This window comes from Chrysemys picta, chromosome 7 (genome assembly GCF_011386835.1).
Source record: "Chrysemys picta bellii isolate R12L10 chromosome 7, ASM1138683v2, whole genome shotgun sequence".
Taxonomy (NCBI): domain Eukaryota; kingdom Metazoa; phylum Chordata; order Testudines; family Emydidae; genus Chrysemys; species Chrysemys picta.
This window is the reverse complement of record NC_088797.1, coordinates 13,385,745-13,411,748: the sequence shown is the minus strand read 5'-3', so window position 1 is coordinate 13,411,748 and position 26,004 is coordinate 13,385,745. Positions and strand designations below refer to the sequence as shown.

At 41.7% G+C, this 26,004-nt stretch overlaps 1 protein-coding gene across 1 annotated transcript; it reads left to right on the top strand.

The window, feature by feature from the left end:
- Positions 1-181: 181 nt before the first annotated feature.
- LOC135972535 (nucleolar protein 58-like) lies at positions 182-2,685 on the top strand. The gene is made up of 2 exons (XM_065550807.1): positions 182-1,118; positions 2,252-2,685. Exons 1-2 carry the CDS (start codon positions 728-730, stop codon positions 2,683-2,685), a joined length of 825 nt encoding a protein of 274 aa, XP_065406879.1. The 5' UTR covers positions 182-727.
- Positions 2,686-26,004: the final 23,319 nt, after the last annotated feature.

Sequence of the window (26,004 nt, the reverse complement as noted above, 5' to 3'; positions counted from 1 at the left end):
TTTAGCTACCTCAGACTCTGATGCCAAGAGGATGTGGACAAGGTAAATACTTGGATGGTAGACCTTCAGAGAGGTGTGTTGGAGATTCAGTAGGTGGCATATTCCTCCTGAGTCAATGGGCCTAATTTTTCTCTCACTTGCAGCAGTGTAAAGTAAGAATAATTCTACTGGTTTCAGAGTAGCAGCCGTGTTAGTCTGTGGCCTGGTCTACACTACGACTTTAATTCGGATTTATCAGCTTTAATTCGAATTAACCCTGTAACCGTCCACACAACGACGCTAGTTAATTCGATGTAAAGGGCCCTTTAAATCGATTTCTGTACTCCACCCCAACGAGCGGAGTAGTGCCAAAATCGATTTAAACAATTCGAATTAGGGTTAGTGTGGCCGCAATTCGATGGTATTGGCCTCCGGGAGCTATCCCACAGTGCATCATTGTGACCGCTCTGGACAGCAATCTGAACTCGGATGCACTGGCCAGGTAGACAGGAAAAGCCCCGCGAACATTTGAATTTCATTTCCTGTTTGCACAGCGTGGAGAGCACAGGTGACCACAGATACCTCATCAGCACAGGTAACCATGCAGGCTGATAATCGATAAAGAGCACCAGCATGGACCGTGAGGGAGGTACTGGATCTGATCGCTGTATGGGGAGAGGATTCAGTGCTTGCAGAACTTCGTTCTAAAAGACGAAATGCAAAAATTTTTGAAAAAATCTCCAAGGGCATGATGGAGAGAGGCCACAATAGGGACTCAGATCAGTGCCGCGTGAAAGTCAAGGAACTCAGACAAGCCTATCAGAAAACAAAGGAGGCAAACGGTCGCTCTGGGTCAGAGCCGCGGACATGCCGCTTCTACGCCGAGCTGCATGCAATTCTAGGGGGGGCTGCCACCACTAACCCACCTGTGTTCGTGGATTCTGGGTCGGGGATAGTCTCGACGCCTGAGGATTCTGCCGATGGGGTAGAGGAGGAGGAGGAGGAGGATGAGCTTGCAGAGAGCACACAGCACTCCATTCTCCCCAACAGCCAGGATCTTTTTATCACCCCGACTGAAGTACCCTCCCAAGCCTCCCAAGCCAGTACCCAAGACTCTGACCCCATGGAAGGCACCTCAGGTGAGTTTACCTTTTAAAATATAAAACTTGTTTTAAAAGCAAACGGTTTTTAATGATTACTTTGCCTGACTTTGCATTCGCGGTCAGTTCAGCTACTGGAAAAGTCTGTAGCTATTGGAAAAGTCTGTTAACGTGTCTGGGGATGGAGCGGAAATCCTCCAGGGACATCTCAATGAAGCTCTCCTGGAGGTACTCCGAAAGCCTTGCCAGAAGGTTTCTGGGCAGTGCATCTTTATTCCCTCCTCCATGGTAGGACACTTGACCACGCCATGCTTGCAGCAAGTAATCTGGTATCATTGCCTGACAAAGCCTGGCAGCGTATGGTCCCGGTGTTTGCTGGCATTCAAGCAACATCCGTTCTTTATCTTCTTGTGTAATCCTCAGGAGAGTGATATCACTCCTGGTAACCTGGTTGAAATACAGGAACTTAATTAAGGGGACAGAGGTGGCCGTTCCTACTGGGCTGTTTGCCTGTGGCGGAAAATAAATCCTTCCCTGCAGTTAGCCAAGCGCAGATGGGAAATTGGCCCTGAGTTTTTCGCGTTTGGCTAGCAGGGATCTTCCCTGTTACCAGCCACGCGGTGGGGGGAGGGGTACTGTGATCATCCCAGAGAATTCATGGCGAGGGGGGGGGGGGGGGCGGCGGTGGGGGGGGGATTAGTTTGGTGCCTGTAGGGATCTTCCCTGATACCAGCCACGCGGTGGGGGGGAGGGGTACCGTGGTTAGTTTGTTTTCTGGTGCTGCTGAATGTTAACAGAAAAACCGCAGCACTCCACTTGCCTGAAGGGGCCCAGACAAGCCCCACCACACTGCCCCCCCCCCCAACTGGCTGAGATTGGCCAGGCTTCTGCAGCACTCTACAAGCTATGCTTGGTATGTGGGAAAGTAGGGCGCAGAAGCTGTAAGAGAATGGCTTACCATGGCCGCATGCAAGCAGAATTCTGTTGCCCAGACCTGTGATCTCTAGCAGCAAAGCCACAGGCACTCAGCATTAAGAGGCAAAATGCGACCTTGCACAGAAATCACATGTGCTATGTAATGTGAACAGTGTTGGTCACCGTGAAAGAGTATAAGCATTGTTCTGCAAAATGTAGCTTTTAAAACAATTCTCTCTTTTTTCCCCTCCCTACAGCAGCTGCAAATTCCTCAAGCCTCCCTCCTCCATCCCGAAGGTTATCACAGATAAGGCGTCGTAAGAAGAAGACGCGAGAAGAGATGTTTTCGGAAATTATGGAATCCAGCAGAAGTGACAGAGCTCATCTGAATGAGTGGAAGGAAACAGTTTCAAAGTATAGGAAAGAAGTCAGTGAACGTGAGGAGAGGAGGGACCAACGTGAGGACATGAGGGACCAACGTGAGGAGAGGAGAGACCAACGTGAGGAGAGGAGAGACGCTCGAGATGAGAGGTGGCGTCAGGAAGACCACAGGATGAAGGAAGCAACGCTGGGGCTGCTCCAGCGTCTGGTGGAGGTTCAGGAACGGCTGCTGGAAAACAGACTGCCGCTTCAGCCCCTGTTCCACCCTCCCCCTCCCCATGTTCCGTATCCTCCTCACCCAGACGTGTAAGAACGCGGGGGGGGAGGCTCCGTACACCTTCCCATTCCACCCCAGTAGACAGCCCAAGCAAAAGGCTGTCATTTTTTTAACCTTTTCTTTGTGGCTTTTTCCTTCCCAGTAATCCTCCTCCCAAATACCACCCGGGTTCCCTCCCTCTTTTTCTAATCTATTAATAAAGAATAAATGATTTTTAAATGATAGTGACTTTATTTGGTTTGAAAGAAAGCTGGGGGAAGGGGCAGGGTGGGTTCCTTACAGAAAATCAGTCAATAAAGGGGGCGGGTTTTCATGAAGGAGAAACAAACAGATATTTCACACTGTAGCCTGGCCAGCCATGAAACTGGTTTTTAAAGCTTCTCTGATGCACACCGCTTCATGGTGTGCTCTTCTAATCGCCCTGGTGTCTGGCTGCGCGTAATCAGCAGCCAGGCGATTTGCCTCAGCCTCCCACCCTGCCATAAAGGTCTCCCCCTTACTTTCACAGAGATTGTGGAGCACACAGCAAGCAGAAATAACAATGGGGAGATTTCTTTGGCTGAGGTCAGAGCGAGTCAATAATGATCTCCAGCGGCCTTTTAAACGGCCAAATGCACATTCTACCACCATTCTGCACTTGCTTAGCCTGTAGTTAAACAGCTCCTGACTCCTGTCCAGGCTGCCTGTGTATGGCTTCATGAGCCATGGCATTAAGGGGTAGGCTGGGTCCCCAAGAATAACTATGGGCATTTCAACATCCCCAACGGTTATTTTCTGGTCCGGAAAGTAAGTCCCTTGCTGCAGCCCTTTAAACAGAGTTGTGTTCCTGAAGACGCGAGCGTCATGAACCCTTCCCTCCCAGCCCGCATTGATGTTGGTGAAACGTCCCTTGTGATCCACAAGTGCTTGCAGCACCATTGAAAAGTACCCCTTGCGGTTTATGTACTCGGTGGCTTGGTGCTCTGGTGCCAAGATAGGGATATGGGTTCCGTCTATCGCCCCACCACAGTTAGGGAATCCCATTGCAGCAAAACCATCCACTATAGCCTGCACATTTCCCAGAGTCACAAACTTTCGTAGCAGCACCTGAGTGATTGCTTTGGCTACTTGCATCACAGCAGCCCCCACAGTAGATTTTCCCACTCCAAATTGATTCCCGACTGACCGGTAGCTGTCTGGCGTTGCAAGCTTCCACAGGGCTATCGCCACGCGCTTCTCAACTGTGAGGGCTGCTCTCATCTTGGTATTCTGGCGTTTCAAGGCAGGGGACAGCAAGTCACAAAGTTCCATGAAAGTGCCCTTACGCATGCGAAAGTTCCGCAGCCACTGGGAATCGTCCCACACCTGCAACACTATGCGGTCCCACCAGTCTGTGCTTGTTTCCCTTGCCCAGAATCGGCGTTCCATGTTTAGAATCTGCCCCATTAACAACATGATCTCCAAAGCACCGGGGCCTGTGGTTTCACTGAATTCTGTATCCGTGTCCGTGTCCATGTCCTCATCATGCTTGTCGCTGCGCTGCCGCTGCCGCTGCCTCCTCTCCTCGTTTTTCTGGTCCTGGCTCAGCATAAACTCCACGAGAACGCGCGAGGTGTTTACAATATTCATGAGTGCTGTCTTGACCTCAGCGGGCTCCATGCTTGCCGTGGTATGGAGTCTGCAGTGTTCACCCACCCAGGAAAAAAGGCGCGAAAATGGTTGCCTGCCGTCCGTTGCTTTCATGCAGGGAGGGAGGGAGGGAGGGAGGAAGTGAGGCTGTACCCAGAACCACCTGCGACGATGTTTTTTGTCCCATCAGGCACTGGGATCTTAACCCACAATCCCAATGGGCGCGGGAGACTGCGGGAACTATGGGATAGCTATGGAATTGCTACCCACAGTGCAACGGTGCAGAAATCGACGCTAGCCCCAGTACTTGGACGCACACCACCGAATTAATGTGCTAGTGTGGCCGCATTCATTTCGACTTTATACAACCTGTTTCTCAAATCCGAATTATCTAAATTCGGATTAATCCCGTAGTGTAGACATACCCTTTATCCGCAAAAAGAACAGGAGTACTTGTGGCACCTTAGAGACTAACAGATTTATTAGAGCATAAGCTTTCGTGGACTACAGCCCACTTCCCATGAGGTTGATGGATTTCCACTCCATACGGCTAAATGCAGTGCCTTGCATAATGACAGGTTTCAGAGTAGCAGCCGTGTTAGTCTGTATCCGCAAAAAGAACAGGAGTACTTGTGGCACCTTAGAGACTAACAGATTTATTAGAGCATAAGCTTTCGTGGACTGGGCTGTAGTCCACGAAAGCTTATGCTCTAATAAATCTGTTAGTCTCTAAGGTGCCACAAATAATTCTACTGTAATCAGTGGGCTTACATTGATTTAAGTAAGAAGAGAATGAGGCCCAGCATGTCAGCATAATAGAAGGTAGGAGTTGCTGAACCATTGGATGTATTGCATTTGAGAAGTAAAACTAAAATCGTCCTAACCTGTTGTGGTTGATTAAAACCCCAGGGCAAATTTCATAATAGTGATGGTACCAATCTCAGTAACTTGATCAAATAGCAGCTGAAGTAATTACATTTCTCTCCCCTACCTTACCTCTGCAGTTTCATTTAGTTTTATAGTGACCACCATTAAAAATGAATATTTACCACATTTCAGTTCTTACCAGGGACTACTTCTTACTGTAGTCCCAGCACTAAGAAAGGTAAATACTGTATGTTCTGAGGTAAACAAAATACTATCGGCATTAACATGTCTGGCTCTTAATGCAGCTTACTCTTGTGTACTTCTTAACTTCCTAACTTAGACCTCGATCCTGCAGTCCGAGACACTCATGTGGACCCCTGTGCCTATATGGAGCTTTGGTGACTTCGGTAGGAATACACATTGGGGTCAGGGGCCATCCATTCACATTCCTATTAAAGTCAATAGGGTTTCACACGAGGGTCCATCCTCATGTATCAGATAGAAGGATCAGCTCCTTGAGCTGTCGGACTGAGATGAATTTGAGTTAAAACATTCAGATTTCGATGAAATTTGGATATTTCAGAGCTGGGCAAGTCTTCAATAATTAGAGGGGAATTCCACCCCCAACCCTCACTTAGCTTTAACACATGTATTAGTGTTCACATTGAGACATACGGATCAGACTCACAATTTGGGCAGGTGATCTAGTGTGGACTAGTTCCTAAAATGGTGTAAATTGGAGTAGATCCATTAAAATGAATGCAGATACATCTACCAGCTGAGCATCTCGCACATTCCATGTAGTGTTGCTGTGTGCTGTTAATTTAGTGTCAGGTGATGTGACCTTTCTGGTGTCCCTCACTTACCTGAGTGTTTGTCCTGCAGTTTAATCTTAGGTACTGATCCTGTCAGTTCTTTGCAGGTGCAGGATTATGCTTCCACAAAGCATCTTGCATTATTGTGGCCTTAATATACATATTAAAAACTCAGATGAAAGTCACTGTTGTACAGAAAAGTATGATTATCATTAGTATCATTATAATGATTTTCATTATTTCAGTATTTGCTCCCCACAACAATAAATGGCTTTAAAAAGCTTTACCTTATCTCCACACAATATACTTTAAAAAGATCCTGTTCAAGACAGAAAAGTTTAAGTAATATAACAGACCATAGAAAATCTCTTACTATAATTAAGATACAGGTGAAGCAATGCTTACTCGCCTTGTAAATATAGGAACAATGAGAACAAGTCACCTGAATGTTTTAAAATATTTTTCTCACAGTTTATAATAATCCTCCTCGAAGCTTGAAATCTGTTTGCTTACCAAATATTCATTAGCTAATGTTTGTACAGTGCTTTGAAAATGTGAAGCACTAAATATGTGCTAATTATAATTATAATTACTTTATTACTAGCAAAACCGTTTTCTTTCCCTCTCTTTTTTTTCTTTTTGCAAGGAAGCTCACAGAAGCTGGGCTAATATCTTTATTTTTCCTATAGGAAAGGATTAGGAAAGTGTTTTCTTTGAAAAAAAGAGATATTACCAGGGCCTTTCATATGCAGCCAAAACATAGTAGGTCAAAAATCAAATGTTGTGCCTGTCAGCCTTAACAATGCCCCTTTTTGGCATTGCCCTTGATGGGCTTTATCTTAGACCCATTCCAGTGAATGGGAATGTTGCCATTGATTTCACTGAGTTGGTTCATGCCCTATTTGAGAGGCTCATTGATGGCTTCATCCTAGACCCATTCCAGTGGATGGGAATCTTTCCATTGATTTCACTGAGTTGGTTCATGCCCTATTTGAGAGGCTCATTCATTAGGGCTAACTCTTTATGTACAAAGAGACAAATCTAGCCCCTTTCAAAGGTTCTAGGAGAGACTGCTCCTGTCTGGTTCCCTCAGATTTCCTGTGCCTGCTTGTTCTTAGTGCTTCCTCCCTACCTTTTTAGAAGTGAAGGGTTCACAGCTGTACCCTCATCTTCCCCACTATTGGTAGCCTGCTGCGTGCATCACGTGTTTTTCCTCCTTCATTGTTTTAGTGTTTTCTTAAAGCAAATATTCCCAGGGGTGCACCATCCTGCTCTCCACTAACACCTTTCCTACACAAACAGCAGATTGCAATGCAGCTGTCTTTTTGATATAGAAGAGAACAAGTCCCACTCTGATGATGTTGGAGTCTTTGTCAAACTGGCAATAATGCATGTGGGCACCTGTGCCCTTCCTCCCGCCCTCATTCCTACCTCTGCTTGTTGCAGCTGCTTCCTCCAGGCCTTTTTTCTTCTTAAGTCCCTGTTTCCCTGAGTTCCTTTTATTCCAACTGTTTAAAATTAAATTTTCCTATCTTCATTGTCTGGCATCTCAGAGCCTAGTTGTTGCCAACATGATAACACTCTACCTGCTCCCTATTTCATTTCCTAGTGGTGTAATTCAGTCATTTTGCTTTGCATGTGCATTTTCTGGCACGATTTTAATGAAGAAAATGGCATGTTTTTAATTAAAAGGTGCATGTAAGCAGTAAGAAAGGGGCCAGATTGGTAACATTAACCATTGGAACAATTTACCAAGAGCTATGGCAGATCCTCCAACATGACAATTTTTAAATTAAGATGGGATGTTTTTCTAAAAGGTCTGCTCTAGGAATTATTTTAGGGAAGTCTATGGCCTGTGTTATACAGGAGGTCAGACTAGATGATTACAATGGTCCCTTCTGGTCTTGGAATCTATGAATAGCACTGGAAAATGAAGCCCTCAGTTCACTCATAGAACAGGTACAAAATGGATAGCTTCTCCCACATAGCCCTATCATTCCAGTTTGAATGGATGAGACTCTAGGAGGAGAAAAAGTTAGTTCACGCTCCATGTCCATTCAGTCCTTCCCCTCCTTTTTGAGTTTCAAGACTGTATACAGCAAGGCAAGGCAGCCCAGTTTGTGGGTTTACACGATGTAGATACATCTACAGACGACTGGACTAAGACCACCAATTGATTTCACATGAACCCTCAAACACTGTCCAGCTGTTAACAAGTTGCAGCCATTTTGAACCTTGGCCAGAATGAGATCAGTGGTTTTGAGGTTAAAGGCACCATAAACCTTAAGCAAAACTACTGAGCACTTATGCAGCACTTTATATCCAAGAACAACAAACTAAAATAAAAAATAATTTTCAGGAGCTGGACAGGGAAGGGTAATTCCATTTCACAAAGGATTATGATATTTCAAAATTTGGTTTAATCCAGTTTGGAACAAAAACCAAAACAATTTGAAATTCTCCATGAAAGGGAATGGAGCCCCAACTTCCAACCCCTGGATCCTGGAAACCCAGGCTCCCCAGCAGTTCCCTAGCAACCTGCCTTGGTTCTGCATAACTTTTGTGAAATCTAATCACCTCTGCAAAACAATTTGAGCTTACCAAATTGGCAAATTTCGACAAAAAATGTTTTGTTGGATTTTTTCCAACCATCTTTGGAATTTATATTACAGTGAAGCTTGTGTTACAGGCCCAAGCTTTATTAAGAGATCATCTGCCCTAAGCAACCACCCTGGCTGTCAAGTATTTTACAATGATAAATCATCTGTATTAAGTGGCTACCTCTCCAACATGAACAATGACCTCTTGCAATTGGGCCTAGAAACAATAGTCACTCCTAAGTGACCAGCAGAGCTTCTTTTGGGCTTTAATGTCAATAGGACACACAGAGAAAGGGTGAATCCAATGGTAAGTCACTAACCTAGGAACTGAGATACTTATTGTGAGAAAAATAGCCTATATGGATACAGATTCTATATAAAAATGATTTTCATTGTTATTTTGATAAATTTGAAAGGAACTTTTCTGTCACGGCAGAAATTTGCAAAGGAGGAATTGCTTGGCCTGTCACCCAGTCCTAATACAATATTACAACTGCTTTGTTTGCAAGACAATAGGGACCATTGGTCATGAGATGTTTAAATGTCTTTTTATTTTTGCATATGGATGAATGTTGATTTGATGTTGATTTTTTTTATTATGAATATAGATATTTGCAGTCCAACTGTTCAGAAGTTGATTTCTTTTAAGACCTTGTCACTCCGAGGAAACTATTTTAGCCATTTCAGAAGTGATTTCTGTTCTTTATTTCAATCACTTTGGGGGGGCGATGAACATGTAGTCTCTGTGTGGTATGCAACAACTGATATTTTAAGACGTTTGCTGTTTAGGCAGGGCTTTTCCCAGATATGTCGCTAGCTGAGCAAGGACTGAATCTGAATCCGACTGGGTCATGTTGCATGGTGAGAAGGGAGAATACACCTAATTCATCTGGAGCCTCAGAAGGAGGTACTGTAAGGAATAGGGAGCATAGATCGGAAACCTTGAAAAGCCAAGATAAGGTCAGGAAGCCTTTTCCTTTCAGGCCAACCCTGCCATATAAGAAAGAATTGCCAGAATCCCAGAGCCTGATGAACTCAGGGAGAGGAATTCATGACATCAACTGACAATTGTCCTTGATCAGTCTTTTGCTAGCCATAAACTGTGCCAGCAACATCTGATTCAATAAAATGAGCCATAAGCAATGTGCAATGATATACCTGCCTGTGTCAGGAATCCCTTTCTCCTTTCCTTCACAAGCCGAATAAGAGTTTTCTGCAGATTATCGGCATTCCAATCTTTCTGGGCTGAACTCCTGTGCTTCCTGAGATAAATGCTCCAATATGAAAGCAGTAATCTGATCACAAGGCAGAGACCGAACTGGCTGACTGGTGATTAGGGTAAAAGGGACACAAAGTCAAATGAAGTTGATTTATTGCGTAGCGTTGAATGAAAGTGTTGGGTGTGTCTTACCACTACGGGGAGTGGTGATTTGAGAAAATCAACACTTACCATTTGATTCTTCTTGGAGCAGACGCTAGCAATCTCGCTGTAGGTACTCTGGGTAATGGCTTTTTCACCAGTGGTGGAGAAGGCAGTTAGCTTCTTTCTCAAAGGTTTCACTGTATATACCATTTGACTGCGTGACCAACTCCTTTCTAATGCAAAAAAGAAAAAGAAAAAGTGTTGGATTAAAAGCTTCAAGCAGTACAGGTAACTGATAAATAAGAAAGCAAACTGACAGCCATAGTGGAGGCAAAATTTCACAGCATTGCAATCCAGAGTATAGCAGCAATGAAAACAGGCAGCAGAATGCTTCGGTATCTTGCTAGGGGAACTGAATATAAATCAACGGAGATGGCCTGATCTCACCGGTCTAACCTCACCTAGGGCAAGCATTGGATTCGTTGTTACAGAATACCTTGAGAAGAATATAGTGGATTTTGTAAAGTAATAGTTTAGAACAAGCAGAGAGAAAGTACATCATAGATACTTTAGTTATGGAAGAAAATCTAAGAAAATTGATCTGATCCTTACTGAGAAACAGTAGACTTTGTGATGATTTAATTGAGTTGTTATAAACTGGTACAAAAAACTAGTGGGGAAAAAATATGAAACAAACAACATAACCACAATAATACCAAACAGGCTGGGATGTGAAAGAATTATAGTACCAGGAGAATATGGAGAATTCAGGGTTAATCAGTTGAAACCAGACCAAAACTACTGACATTGTATAAGCTATTCATGATCATTACAGCTGTAGCTAATGTTCGCAACAAATCACAAGCAGTGAAACTTGCCTGGTCTGGGGTTTTATTATTAACATGAAACTCAGATAAGATACATTAAAAGATTCATTCATGTACATGACATTTTGCATAATTTGGGGGCCAGTTTTGAATGGTATCAAAACCAGTTTTTCAAACAAAGGAAAATGTAAAGTTTAGATGTAAAAGCTGCTTGAAATGCTCCCATACTTTTTTTTTTATTCCAAAGCACTATGAGAATCTTATGCAGGGGAGTAGAAAGAAGAAGGGGAAAGGATGAATATGTGCATCGAAAGAAATGGCACTAATGAACCACTGTGAAAAGAAATACCCCAGTTTTGCAAAGAAAAAAGCATCAGCTTTTAAGACAAAGTCGTATGTCTGTAGACTAATTTGAATAGTTCTAAACTTTAAACCTATGTATCAGGTTACTGGACAGCCTCATAATTTAAGGCAAAGAAATTAGATAGTGATGCACAAAAACTGTTACATTACCCTTCTTGTGGATATCTGCACTGCACACACCACTGCCTAAACTCTAAAAGTCTTGTCCTAGTGTAACACCGACGGACCTCAGTTGTCAGGATCAAACCGGGGACCTCTGGAGCATAGTACATGAGCCTCTACTGCATGAGCGAAAAGCCAACTGGCTGTTAAGCAGACTCATTTTATCTTTCTCTCTGAGTGGTCTTGGTGCCACTAGATGGTATAGAACACAACTCCTGGCAGGTGTGTGGGTTACACCAGCTCAGTGTAAAACTGGATGGATTCTATGAAAACAGACTTTCCTCTGGTTTTTCTTAAGTCCCAGCCTTAAAAAAACCTCCATGAAGACATCCATATGGGATTCCTCCCCAGTCATTCTATCAGAGGTACAGAATTTTCCTGCTCATGAAACAGTCTGTAGCACTCTCCCTCAAGCCTGGTGGATCCTGGGGAAGCCAGTACCAGGCATGTGGTAGCTTCGTAGAAATGATAATACAGCTGTATTGTATTTTCTGAGTAATGGCTGTATGGTTAGAAGGGGGAGAACGTCTATGATGAGCTGCATGCTATTCTAGGGGGTGCCCCTACAACTACCCCACCCCTGTGCTTCCCTCCTTCCCCACCCCTCCCAGGCTACCTTGGCAGTTATCCCCCCGTTTGTGTGACGAATTAATAAAGAATGCATGAATTTGAAACAACAATGACTTTATTGCCTCTGCAAGCGGAGATCAAAGGCGGGAGGGGAGGGCGGTTGACTTACAGGGAAGTAGAGTGAACCAAGGGGGGTGGGTTTTCATCAAGGAGAAACAAACAGAACTTTCACACCATAGCCTGGCCAGTCATGAAACTGGTTTTCAAAGCTTCTCTGATGCACAGCGCACGCTGCTGTGCTCTTCTAACCATCCTGGTGTCTGACTGCGCGTAATCAGCAGCCAGGTGATTTGCCTCAACCTCCCACCCCGCCATAAATGTCTCCCCCTTACTCTCACCGATATTGTGGAGCACACAGCAAGCAGTAATAATGATGGGAATATTGGTTTCGCTGAGGTCTAACCGAGTCAGTAAACTGCGCCAGCGAGCTCTTAAGCGTCCGAAGGCACATTCTACCACCATTCTGCACTTGCTCAGCCTATAGTTGAACTGCTCCTTACTACTGTCCAGGCTTCATGAGCCATGGGAGCAAGGGGTAGGCTGGGGTAGGTGCGACCGCGCGATGCTGCTGACTGGGAGAGCAGCCTGAGGCAGAAGCCTCCAGCTGGCATGATATTCCAGATAGGACTGAATCTCGATTAGACAAAACTTAAAGAAGAGAATGATCTGGAGTCATTCCCATTTTTGTCCAGGCGCCCCCGACGGACCTCACCAAGGCCAGCCAGGAGCACCCATGTCTGCCCAGGCGCCCCCGACCAACCTAACCGAGGTCGGCCAGGAGCACCCACAGGACAACGATGATGACCGCTAGCAGTCGTATTGTAGCGTCTGCTATCCGCAAGGCAAGGCAAGGGGATGCTGCTGTGTAGCACTGCAGTACCGCATCTGCCAGCAGCACCCAGGAGACATACGGTGACAGTGAGCTGAGTGGGCTCCATGCTTGCCGTGGTATGTCATCTGCATGGGTAACCCAGGAAAAAAGGCAAGAAACGATTTTTTGCCGTTGCTGTCACAGAGGGAGGAAGGGAGGGGGGCCTGATGACATGTACCCAGAACCACCCACGGCAATGTTTTTGCCCCATCAGGCATTGGGAGCTCAACCCAGAATTCCAATGGGCTGCGGAGACTGCGGGAACTGTGGGATAGCTACCACAGTGCAATGCTCCAAAAGTCGACGCTAGCCTTGGTACTGTGGACGCACACCGCCAACTTAATATGCTTAGTGGGGACACACAATCGACTGTATCAAATCAATTTCTAAAAAATCGACGTCTATTAAATTGACCTAATTTCATAGTGTAGACATACCTTTACATTCCTTAGAGAAAAGTGGGTACAGTTGCAGGAACTGCTTCATCTACAGATTAAGGGCAAAATTTAAAGGCATGCATCTACCAGCTTCAGTCACAGATTACAGCAGAAAGTAATTATTCTAATTATAGAACCCTCCTTCCTTATTCTTGGAATTGTCCAGTCCAAGTATATTAAGCCTCAGGATAACAATGTCGACACATCATTTGAAGCAGGTCATATAACTCACATATGGTCATTTTTGTGCCTTTACAAATATTAGTTAACTTTTTTTTTAAAACAGCCCATTATCTAGTCACTTCCTATTTTTCTGCAGGGGTAAAAAGAAAGCTTGAGGAATTTACATAAAACTCTACTTTTGCTGCTGTTTGGCTAAAATGGAAACTCTATTAATTGATTAAATTTAATCTGAATTCCTGGGGAGGAAAGTTGATTGTTCACTAGATGAGATCACTTTTCAGAAGCCCACAAGCCCCTAGCAAAAATAACTAGTTGCTCTTCAGCTCATCTTTATTTCATTTGGCTCTGGCTGGAACATTTTATTGCATTGCTTCCAATGACATTTGTCTAGTTCTGGCCATTATGCACTTGTTCTTGAGCAAGTTTCTTTTTCCTATTCATCAACACTTAAACTGGGGAAATCACAAGCAATGAAGACATTTATTTAAAAGATGCATATTTACTCTTATTCTGATCTGACCTGTCCTTATGTGTTTCATGAAATGTTAATCTGCCACTTGACCTTAAAATATGACCTAGTTTTATGTAAACACCAGAAATAAAATTTGGTACTAATTCTAGGCTTCTTTCCAGGTACTTATCCCCTCTAAAATCTATGATAAGCGAGACCTACATATTCATCACATTGATTCCTGTTTGTGTTCCTGCCCAGTCAAACTCACAATCGGCTTGATCCAAAGCCCATGACAATAAATGGAAAGATTCCCTGACTTCAGGGGCCACTGCATCAGGCCTAGTGGGATCTAAGGCAAGTCATGTGACCACTTTGATCCAAATTAATTCTCTTTTATGCCTCTCCACCAATGGAGGGAGGAGTTAAAGCTGTACTAAACAGGCAGCTGTGGACTCCCCTGGCTTCAGTCCTATACCACTAAAAAGTGTGTGTGTGTGATTAAGAGAGAGATGGATGGTGATTTCATTATAATTAATGGAGATATCCCATCTCCTAGAACTGGAAGAGACCTTGAAAGGTCATTGAGTCCAGCCCCCTGCCTTCACTAGCAGGACCAAGTACTGATTTTTGCCCCAGATCCCCAAGTGGCCCCTTAAGGATTGAACTCACAACCCTGGGTTTAACAGGCCAAAGCTCAAACCACTGAGCTATCCCTCCCATTTTATCATTGCTACTTTACACACCTTATAGAGAAGGTTTTTTGGGGGCATAGCAAACATCAAACACTGCACATTTTTGATCCATTATTTTAAAGGGAATATTATGAGATTAATATGTTACAATGTTATCAGTTGAGATTCTAGAAAAGGAGCTGTTAGCCATCTTTTACCTCAGCAGTAGGACAACAGGCATTTACCCATGTGGCGGTGCACGAAGGGAGTTAAAAGAAAGTCAATGTGGTATCTAAGCGAGAGAAGGAGAAGAAAAAAAATGATATGCGTTTTTACTAATCACCATTACTATATAACGTCCTTATCATTTGAATTATTGAACTGTACGTTTGCTATTATATTTGCACTTCAGGCTGTCACATACACCAGGGTACATTATGCTATTCTCTCATCTCATCTGATTATGTATAGCTGACAATTTGTCAAATTTCAAAAGGCCATAATACACATTTAAAAAAAACAAACAAAATGATATAGGAGTCATCAGAAACATGTTCATCATAGTAAATATGCAGGCATAGGGATCTCCATGGCTCTCTAGCTCCATAAACCTGGACCTGAACAGAACTAGACTGTCCTGTTCAGGAAGGGACTATTGAATACGGTACAGTATCCAGGAACCATGACTTTAGACAACTGCACAGCAATGTCAGCTACTGCAGAATTTGCATAATGCTTCATTAGCATTTTCAGAAGCATATCCCAGCCAGAATTAATATTAGTGCAATTATTCCAGTGGATTTGAGGATCTGACCCTTTGAGTTCCATCTAGTATTAGTTAAATGCTCTATTGTTGTTTTTTCTGTTTGCTATAAAGTCTACGAAGAGGCAACTCAGCATGCACAAATTCTCAGAAATGCAAATGCAATCGCCTCTAAAGCTTTATGAAAGTAGCTTAAAAAGGGAGGAACATGGGATGGTGCTTCTTTTTCAGAGAGATGATTTGTATTCGTTTTGCAGGTACCCAAATGCACATAATGCAGGCTTAGAAATGCACCCAATGGTCATAATAATAAAATAATCATTAACTCACATATGTTTCTACCAAAACCATAATTTATGCTTCGAATAATGAAACTCATGGTGGGAGTGGCTCAGATTTCACGTACTCGTGGATCAATCAAGAACAACTGTACTGAAGTCAATGGAGTTACCCTGGTTTCAGACCTGTGAAAATGAGTGGAGAATCTTGCTCAATAGCTCAGAACAAAAGCACTTTACTCCTCCTTTACACACAACCCCACTAGCAAATAAAAACATGAATATTCATGCATTAGTCTGAATGACAAGCATGACAAAGAGACCAGACAATGCAATTCATCATTTAAAACAAAAAGAAAGTGTCTGCCAACCCTTATTGTTTATATACAGCAATTGTGCTGGCTTTTGAACTCCATCTAAGCCTTGTTCTGCAGTGCCTGGGCCAAATCCCGCTCGCACAACAGACTGAAACAAGAGTGAATCCACCGGCCTCACAAGATTTACACCCTCAAATGCAGCTAGGAACGAAATTTGGTCCAGTGATTGTTGTTTTTTTCTTTCCAGATTACTCAATCTGTTTCATTGCAAATATGCACTCTGCTCTTGTTTCACTTGTAGTTGCACAGCTGTTCTCTTTCAGTGCGACTCACAGTCAGTCAGCCAGATGATGAAGTAATGACAAAGGGGGCTGAGTTTGGATTAGTGCATTTTACAGCAGACATGTCATTTAGCAGAAGGGAAAGGAATGAGCAGATCTGTCTGTCTCTCTCTCGGGTCAATGGACTACATTTATTCCTGATTTCTGAATGGGGTTCCGTAAAGACTTCAGGAAATAATTTAAGGGTATTGGTGCCCTTTATTATTGGATTAGAAATTGAACATCAATGGCCTCTACAAACCAAGGAGAAGAAGGAGGAATGAACCTGCTTTCCATTATGAGTAATGTTCCACCTTTGAATTATATGCTAGGCCATTTCCTCTATTTGCAGATCCCGAAGGCCTAGCCTCACTGTCTTACTTTTAGTTTTAATGTTAGATGTCAAATGAATTGGAGAGAATTTCTGAAGAAATGATTAGTGTAAATGCAAGAGGCTACAGATGACAGCTAAAATAAGACTTTATTCCCACAACCCTCTAAATTTTAAGGGGTGACTTGACTACATCTCTTTCCATGGTGCATGAAGTCATAGACAGCTCAAGAGAAAGTTTGCCAGAAATCAAGTGGATACTGTGTTTCTGCCTTAAATGCCACACATCACTTGAAAAGCTGTTTATGTAAAAAACAACATATAAGGCATGGGCTTGCACTTTATTGGATGGTTATGGAGGAGGTGAGCACCTTCTGTGCTAAACACACACACTCAGGAATGGCCTAATCCAGCTATGTTGGCTTACATCAGCTGAAGATCTGGCCCATCATTATTTCTTCAAAACGAGCTCAAAGTTATACTGTAGCTATTTTACCACAACTCAGTCAGAAACAAAAAGTGTAAGCATTAGAACCGGGCAATTATTGAAGTAATGAGATGACACAACAAACAACTGCTTGCAGAAATCACCAACTGTATGGATAATAAGGTAATCCGCTCTTGATAATACTGACAAAGCTTGTTCAGCCATAAGGATATAAAAAATCATCAAGTATCATTTTACCTATATTCTATAGGACAACTACAGTAGAGCAAAAAGGGAAAAATAGTCTATTACATTATCCGTGTACATAATTGTTGCTCTCTGTTTATGTTTAGGAGAAATTTCACTTTGGAATCACTATCTTTTTTAATGTGGGAATAAAATGCGTAAAGACCTAGCCATCAAGAGCAACAACAATAGATGTCATCTCCTCTCATTTGCATTATGCTATTAAGTGTTCGTGACAATGCTATCAATGCAGCGCAGTCAGAAGAAGATTTTGGTTTCCAATATATGCCTTGACGTGAACAGAACTTTCAAACACTTCAAAACTCTTTGGTCAAATTTAATGTAACACTTATAAAGGCTTAATTAATGAAGAATAAAAGAATAATACAAATTGCTTTCTTTACTGATACATTTTAATAAGGTGCGCAAATAACAAGTTTTAGCGTTGCATAAATACTTTTATGTGCTCTGCTGGCCTCCAGTCATACTGCCTTTGGCTTTGATCTTGTCAGCTCTCATAAGCTAAGCAGGATCTGGTTTGATTTGGTACCTGGATGACAGAACTCCGTGGAAAATCTATGTGATGACTGCACTTGGGTTAATGAATGAATTCCTTTTAAGTCAGTACTAAAGCACAGCCCCTGCATGCTTCTAGGGGGCATTGTATCATCAGAGTTGTTTTTCAGCTGAGATGTTAAACTATGCAGCAAAACACTAGGCTTGAAATGACTCTATTTTTATTGGTTAAACAAGGATTTCACCATACAGACACAAACTGACAAAAATATTTCCATTGATAATCAAAATGTACAGATAGGGAAAGTAAGAAAAATGCTGCTTGAGAATTTATTAGAACTTGACTTATTTTGACATATGATGTTGACAATTTGTGTTTTAATGGTTGTAAGATTTAAACTTTTTGAATCTCAGTGTCTACTGTCAGTAGATAATTATTGTCTAATCCTCCCATGGTCTGACATTTCCATAATTTCCTACAACTGTGAAAATTTAAATTGAAACAAAATTTTAAAATGTTTAAAAATAAGTATTGATGTTACCAGCTGAAACTATTAAAAAAATAAAAACCAAATTTGGCCAAGCCTAATCATCATTGGAAAACGGGTCTCAATTCAGTATGATGAAATTCAATAAAGATAAGTGCAAAACACTTCACTGAGGAAGGAAAAATCAAATGCAAAAACTACAAGATGGGGATTGACAGGGTAGGCAGTAGGACTGCTGAAAAGGTTTTGGGGGTTATAGTGGATCATAAGCTGAACATGAGTCAACAATGTGATGCAGTTGTGGAAAAGACTAATATCATTCTGGGGTGCATTAGCAGCAATGTTGTATGTAAAATGGGAGGTAATTGTCTTGCTCTACTTAGCAATAATGAGGCTTTAGCTGGAGTACTGTGTCCAGTTCTGGGCACCACACTGCAGCAAAGATATGAAAAAATTAGAGAGTGTTCAGATGAGAGCAATAAAAACAACAAAAGGTTTAGAAAACCTGACCTGTGAGGAAAAGGTATGTTTAGTCTTGAGAAAAGAGGACGGAAGGGGGACCTAATAACGGTCTTCAAATATGTTAAGGGCTGTTATAAAGAGGATAGTGAACAATTTTTCTCCATATCCATTAAAAGTAGGACAAGAAGTAATGGACTTCATCTGAAGCAAGGGAGATTTAGATTAGATATTAGGAAAAAACTTTCTAATTATAAGAGTAGTTAAACTCTGGATTAAGTTTCTCAGAGACACTATGGAATCCCCATCATTGGAGGTTTTTAAGAACAGGTTGGACAAATACCTGTCAGGGATGGCCTAGGTTTACTTGGTCCTACCTGAACACAGGGGGCTGGTCTTTATGACTTCTTTAGGTCTCTTCCAGACCTACATATCTATGATTAGTTATTATTAGAGAGCATGACCCTTTTCATAGGGTTATATTAGCCCTAGTGTTATGGGCATATTCAAGATCAGATAATTACATATTGTTTTCAGTCTATATAGTTTTCATAGGACTGTCTGTCTATCTGTTTTCGTCCGGAGGCTTACCCTGGATAAATGAGTGTACATTTCTTTATCTGAGACGTAGTGTTGAATATGCCTCTTGGTATAGACGCCTGGTGTGCATCTACTCCTTTGGTGGCTGCACTTCAGTGATAACTATGATTTCTACATAATAATATTTAATACTGCGATGGCAGTTTCCATTGCCAGAGCTCAATGTGCTTTACAGAAAGCAGGTAAGCATTACTATCCCTCTTTTATAAATGGGAAAATTCAGGGCCCAAATTTCTGTCCCTGATTTATGAGCTAATCAGTTTCATTAAAAATATATATGTACAGATATTTTTTAAGACTTTGGCAAAAAGGAAGGACAATTTTGCTTTGACCTAATGTAGGCACAATCCATCTCTCAGTGGTGTCAATGGGAAGTCATCACATCAATGGGATTTTGATTGGACCCTACACTCTAAATTCAGAAGTCATTCCTATATTTGATTAATACATTATCTCAGTAGTACTGAACTTGTTGCGTTTCAACAAGAAAAAAACAATACTTGGTCTCATGCCTAAAATAGTAGAATTGAATGTTATTTTCAGGACATGTTTTCCTTCATCATTTGTGGAGGTGCAATGGGCTTTTCCTAGGGAGGCTTTGAATGCTTAATTTCAGGACACATCTGTTTTTCCTCCGGAGTTAACTTTTTAAAGTAACCTTTCAGAAGATGAAAGCGAGACATGAAACATTTTCATTTTCTTGTAGAATCTCATTTCTCATCTCTCAAGAGATTGTTCCATTTGGGAGGTGTCTGGTTTACTTTAAATGATAGCAACTTGTTTGAAAAAAAAGAAGACTCAGGTAAAAAAAGAAGTTTGTGAATAAAAAAGCCACACAAAGCAGAGTTCTTTTTATTTTAATTAATCTGTACAAAAATTAACTGTAAAGTTTAAAAGGCTGAAGTAAGCTAATGTTCCAGAATTGGCAGATATAATCAGATAATTACTGTTTTTAATGAATATTAAAACATCAAATATTCAAGCCTTGCAGCTCACTTTATTTTTAATATTCTGCTGTAATGTTTTACTTTTTACCCTGATTATAATTTGGAAATTCAGTGCAATTCACCTTGAGTGAAATTCACCCCTGTGCAGAGAGCCAGCACTAAGGCATATGCACCACTCAAGTCTCACTTGAGATCTAAAAATAGGGCTTAAACAGGACATAAGTGGTACATAAACTTGTACTGACCCCCTGCCTAGGAGTGAACTTCATGTCTTATGAACAAGCTAACCTTTTCCCCATATCCCTGAGCTCAGTGAAAAAAACCGAATATAATTCTGGGGTGTATTAACAGGAGTGTTGTATGTAAGACACGAGAGGTCATTGTCATGCTGTACTTGGCACTGGTGAGGCCTCAGTTGGAGTACTACGTCCAATTCTGGACACCACACTTTAGGAGAAATGTGGAAAAACTGAAGAAAGTCCAGAGAACAGCAACAGAAATGATAAAAGGTTTAGAAAACTTGACCCATGCGGAAAGTTATACATTGCTAAGTTTCTTTACTTCCCAGCCAGTAAACACATTCTCAAGTCCACCTAAGAAAGTTCTTCATGTCCAGGTGTGAGGCATGTATTCTTTTGTATTGCATCATTATATAATATGGCAGGGACAACAGCTCTCTGATCTCCAAATAATTTGTTTTAAAAGCATTGTACTGGGATCATCTTGTCTTACATTGTATTTATCTGTGCTTAGACCTATTTAACTGCATTTCAGTGACTCGAAAAAATTCACAGTTCTGAAGTAGAGCCGAAAGGTGCTGCCAGCAACAATGAAAGGAGCAGGAGGGGATTCTTGGTAAACCTGTCTCTTCCTTTTCTGGCTGTGGTTCCTGGTGTTCCAGGGGAATCCCAGGTTCCTCTATCAGCAGCGAGACTGTTTCTATTTCTTTTATAAAATGCAAACCTAGTGATTTTAACATTTTAATGTGCATGTATACATTTTTCAGTGCTTTTTCTAATTCTTTCCGGCTGGTATCAGATGTAACAAGCTGAATGCAAAGAAAGAATATTACACCTTTGAGATGAAGTTTAAATATAAAATAAAAGTGACCTATATTGGGAAGCACTTATAACAGCTGTTTGGGGCCTAGTCAAAAATCCCCACTGCTGTCTTGTTTTCCTTTTTCATTCTCTCAGGCTCCTTCCCCCCAAATAGTTTTTTTTTAAGGCACTTAATATCTTTATAACCCAAACCTGCTGTCCTTGAACACCATAACCAGTAACATTTATTATGGTCACACAAAGTCCCGTTTTCTTACAATACTTTTTGCTAATAGAAAATGATGCCCATTTGTCATCTTACTGTTCATAATCCATTGGAAAATGCTCCACTGTGTGTTTGCTTTTCCTTGCTCACACACACACAAGCACAACTGCAGACTCCAAAGCTTTGGAACAATGAGTACCATGATCCAAATTATGATATGTACTTTTGGCAGGACTCTAAAGGCCCTTTGAGGTCAATGTGAGTCATTCGGTCGGCATTACATGTGGCCCAAAACAAGCATCATAACTGTGGAACATTCAGTAATGCTGTGCCTTGTTCATTGGTATTAGGTCCATATTATGTGTGCAATCTATATTCTGTGTCTTTATATCTGAGGATCCAGGAAATATCTCATGACATAATACCCATGGGTATATTATCTATATGTGTTCAATGGCACTGAAAGGGTGAAGCAGCTTCAAAGGCATCTAGTGCAGATTAAGCAGGAATGTCAACATCAAGAATGCATTGTGTTGATGCATTTCTACTGCTTGATAATATAAAACCAGACCTATCTTTCTAGAACCTGATCTTGCACCACTGTAGTCAGTAGGAACTTTGCCACTGAATTCAATGGGTACAGGATCAAGCCAGAAAAGGGCTGCGCCAAAGCCCATTAAGTCAATAGGAGTCTTCTTTTCCATTGACTTAAATAAGGCCACTAGCGAGCCTCGTTGGAGACTGCACTAATATATGAAACGTATTATTATCCAAGGCTGAAGGATGTGCTGGCCGCCGCTTCCCGCAGCCCCCATTGGCCTGGAACGGTGAACCGCAGCCAGTGGGAGCTGTGATCAGCCAAACCTGCGGACGCTGCAGGTAAACAAACCTTCCTGGCCTGCCAGTGGATTTCCCTGTGGGGCTGCATGCCAAAGGTTGCCAATCCCTGCTATACTGCATGAGCTAAAAGCCATATCGCTCCTAGCTAAGGCTCTAGAGCAGACTCATTAATCTCTCGCTAAGTGGTCTCAGTGCCACTAGATGGGACAGAACACCACACCCAGGAGGCATGTGTGTTACACAAACACTTATGCAAATACTTTATTATATTATCATGAATAGTCCCATTGAAATCAATAAAAAGAACAAAGAACAGGAGTACTTGTGGCACCTTAGAGACTAACAAATTTATTAGAGCATAAGCTTTCGTGGACTACAGCCCACTTCTTCGGATGCATTGAAATCAATGGGGTTAATCACGGGACTAAAGTTAAGCATGTTCATAAGTGCTTGCAGGCGAGAGACATTACATTTTATACTTGAATAAATTCCTCTTCGTTGGACTCTGATATTCTCTATTTCAGAATAAAGTTTTTATTCTCTATGGCATATGCATTGATTAGAGGATTCTTTATGAGTGAATAAATATTGTTTCTCTAACCTTTTAAAAAAAGAGTATTCCACTCGCACTCAACCAGTAGAACAGCTCAGCTACGGTAGTAGGAGTTAAAAATTCAGAATTTGCTGGAGTTCTTTTTTGGTTTTACTTTGACTACATTGGGCCAGATTCTTCTCTGGTTCACACTGAAATCGCGCCTCTGTGATTAACTTCTATGGGTCATGCCTCTAAAATAGTACATCTTATCTTCCACTTACCCTGCTGAGAATTTACTCTTTTGGAGACGTTAACATGATTATAGCTCATTATCTACTTTCTGACGAAGTGCAATCAAGTTAGAGCCCTGTTCATGGAAGAAAACACATCTCAGCAGAAAATGGAGGATAGTACCACCAACTTGTGACTTGACAAAATAGGATGTGTTAAATGAGATCTTATTCTTGTTTTAGGGAAAATTACAGCTATAAGTTAGCTTCTCTGTAGGAGTTTAGGATACACAACAAAAGCCGGTTGGGCCTTATATATTGTTGATAAATATAATAATAATAACATGGAAGGCAGGGAGCTTCTGGAGGGATTCAAAGATCTGGTGATATTGTCAGACAGATGGGCAAGAGAGATGACCTTAGCTTCTGTGTTCGGTATGGACTGTAGTTGGATAATGTGGATGATAGGGAATCCAAAAAAAGGGGATTATAATACTCATGATGTTAGACAATGAAGGCCTGGACATGAGTTTCATTGGTGTGGATAGAAAGAACAGATCAGCTTTTAGACTGCTATAGAGAAGAAAGCAGCAGGATTTGGACATGGCTGGATATATTGTGAGGGGGATGAGTCAATGGTGAGATGCCTTACAAACTTAGCACTGTACAATACCAATAGAGCACACATTAAATGTATTAAGAACTGGCTAACTGACGGGAAAAAAGTAGTTGTCAATGGGGATGTTTCCATTGCAAAGCAACAGTGCTCTGTACTAGACCTAACACCGTTCAATGTTTTAATCTGTGATCTGAAAGTAAATATAAATTCACCGCTGATAAAATTTGTGAATGACAAAGATTGGTGGAGTGATGATGATGAGGACAGGGCAGTCATACAGAGTAATCTGAATCATTTGGTAAGATGGGCCCATTACAAAAAAAAGTTTTAATACAGCCAAATGCAAAGTTATACACCTAGGAACCAGAAATGCAAGCCACACTCACAGACTAGGCAGGGGGTTCCGTATCATAGGAAGCAGTGGCTGTGAAAAGGATTTAGGGTTCATAGTGGAAAAGCAGCTCACATGAGCTCCCATTGTGATGCCCTAGGAAAAAAGGGGCTAATACAATATTTGGATATATAAATAGAATTGTATTGAGAAGGAGTAGGGAGGTGATTTTACCTCTGTATATGGCACTGGTGAAACTAATACTGGAAGACTGTGTACATTGCTTGTGTTGCCATTTTAAAAAAGATGTTGAAAAATCAGAGAGCATGCAGAAGAGAGCGACAAAAATGATTCATGGGCTGGAGAAAATGTCTTATAGTGAGACACTTAGGGACCCCAATCTTGTCTAGCTTAATTTTTTTTTAAGAGGTGACTCAATTACTGTATACAAGTAGCTTCAAGGGGGAAAAATACTATGTGCTAAAGGGTTCTTACATCTAGTGCAGACAGGTACAACAAGAATCAACATTTGGACCTGATTTTGGGTCAGGGTTCCATGTGTACAAGACTAGCTACATCACTGCAATCTATTGAAAGAACCAATGTCTGGAAGCCAGGGGTGAAAGTAACATTAAGCACTTACCGGTTCAGCGCCCTGGCTATGGGCCCCCAGAATGGCTGGGGCCTCAGGCGGGGCTGAGGGATCAGCCTCCCACAGCCAGCCCATCCACACTGGTACGCCATACCGGCCCACTTTCACCCCTGCTGGAAGCTGAAGCCAGACAAATTCAAATTGGAATTAGGAGCACATTTTTAACAGTGATGGTGATTAACAGTGGAACAAACTCCAAAGGAAAGTGGTGGATTCTCCACTTCTTGATTTCTCCAAATCAAGACTAGATTCTGCCTGGAAGATATGTTTTAGTCAAACACAAGTTATTGGGCTCAATATATGGGTAACTAGCTGACATTTAATGGCTTGATATATCTAAGAGGTCTAACTGGATGATTTGATGATCCCTTCTGGTCTTAATCTCTGTAAATATGAAAGTATAAATGACAGCGAGGATGGTGGTGTTACTAACAGTGAAGGAAAATAGGGAAAGGGGATTTTAGGTACATGACACCGAAAATGTGCTCTCTTCTGTGTCCAATCTATTGACTCCAACCCACTTTTGTTGAGCCTTGGAAGTCAATGAGAGTTTGCCATTAATGTCAATGGATGCCAGATCAAGCGATAATTCTTTTCTGTTCTCCCACTAATTTTCCTGCATGCTCTCATCCCAAGTCTCTGAATGAAACAATCCTATATTTGATGACATGGCACAAGGGATGGGATAATTTTGTTCATTCCAGCAGTACAGTGGAAGATGCATCTATTGTCTGAATTAATGTCACTAAGGTATCTTTTGATTAAATCCTATAATCCAAAATTGTTCTGATTTATATATCCTTGATGTCATGCTGATATATTTTAGTAGATTACATAGCTAGTTAAAATATGTCAGTCTTTGATGGATGCTTAATTGTATATGGGTTGGATACAGCAATCTATGTTTAGAAATGAAATTCTAGAACTGGGGAAAAGCTTCTAAGCCTCTAAAATTATGTAGCTCCTTACTGAATGGTATTAGAAATAACCAGTTCTCCCCCAGTACTAAATGGGTGGTCCTGAAAAACAAGACTGTAATAAAAAAAAAGGGTGAAATATTTGGTGCTAGCTGTTGTATCATATGCAGACTGTCAAGAGGAATCCACAGGTGCTTTAGGGCAGCTTTCTATTTGCTTTGCACTACTCAAAAATTAAAAACAAAACAAAACAAAACATTTTTAATGATTATTGTAGCTGGAAAAATCACCATGTTCCAGCCTTTTCTCTTCTACAGATTCTCGAGCCCATGGCAGAAAGGTTTTCACTTACAAATAAGAGGAAAGGGGGTTAATCAGCTATAAAGAAGATAACTTAATTCAAAACATTAATGTCTAAA

What these genes read in the sequence shown, in the direction of transcription:
- LOC135972535 (XM_065550807.1), top strand. Translation starts at nt 728, where the DNA reads ATGATGGAGAGAGGCCACAATAGGGACTCAGATCAGTGCCGCGTGAAA. An exon ending in CCCCATGGAAGGCACCTCAG is followed by an intron (nt 1,119 to 2,251) that starts GTGAGTTTACCT and finishes CCCTCCCTACAG; the next exon opens with CAGCTGCAAATTCCTCAAGC.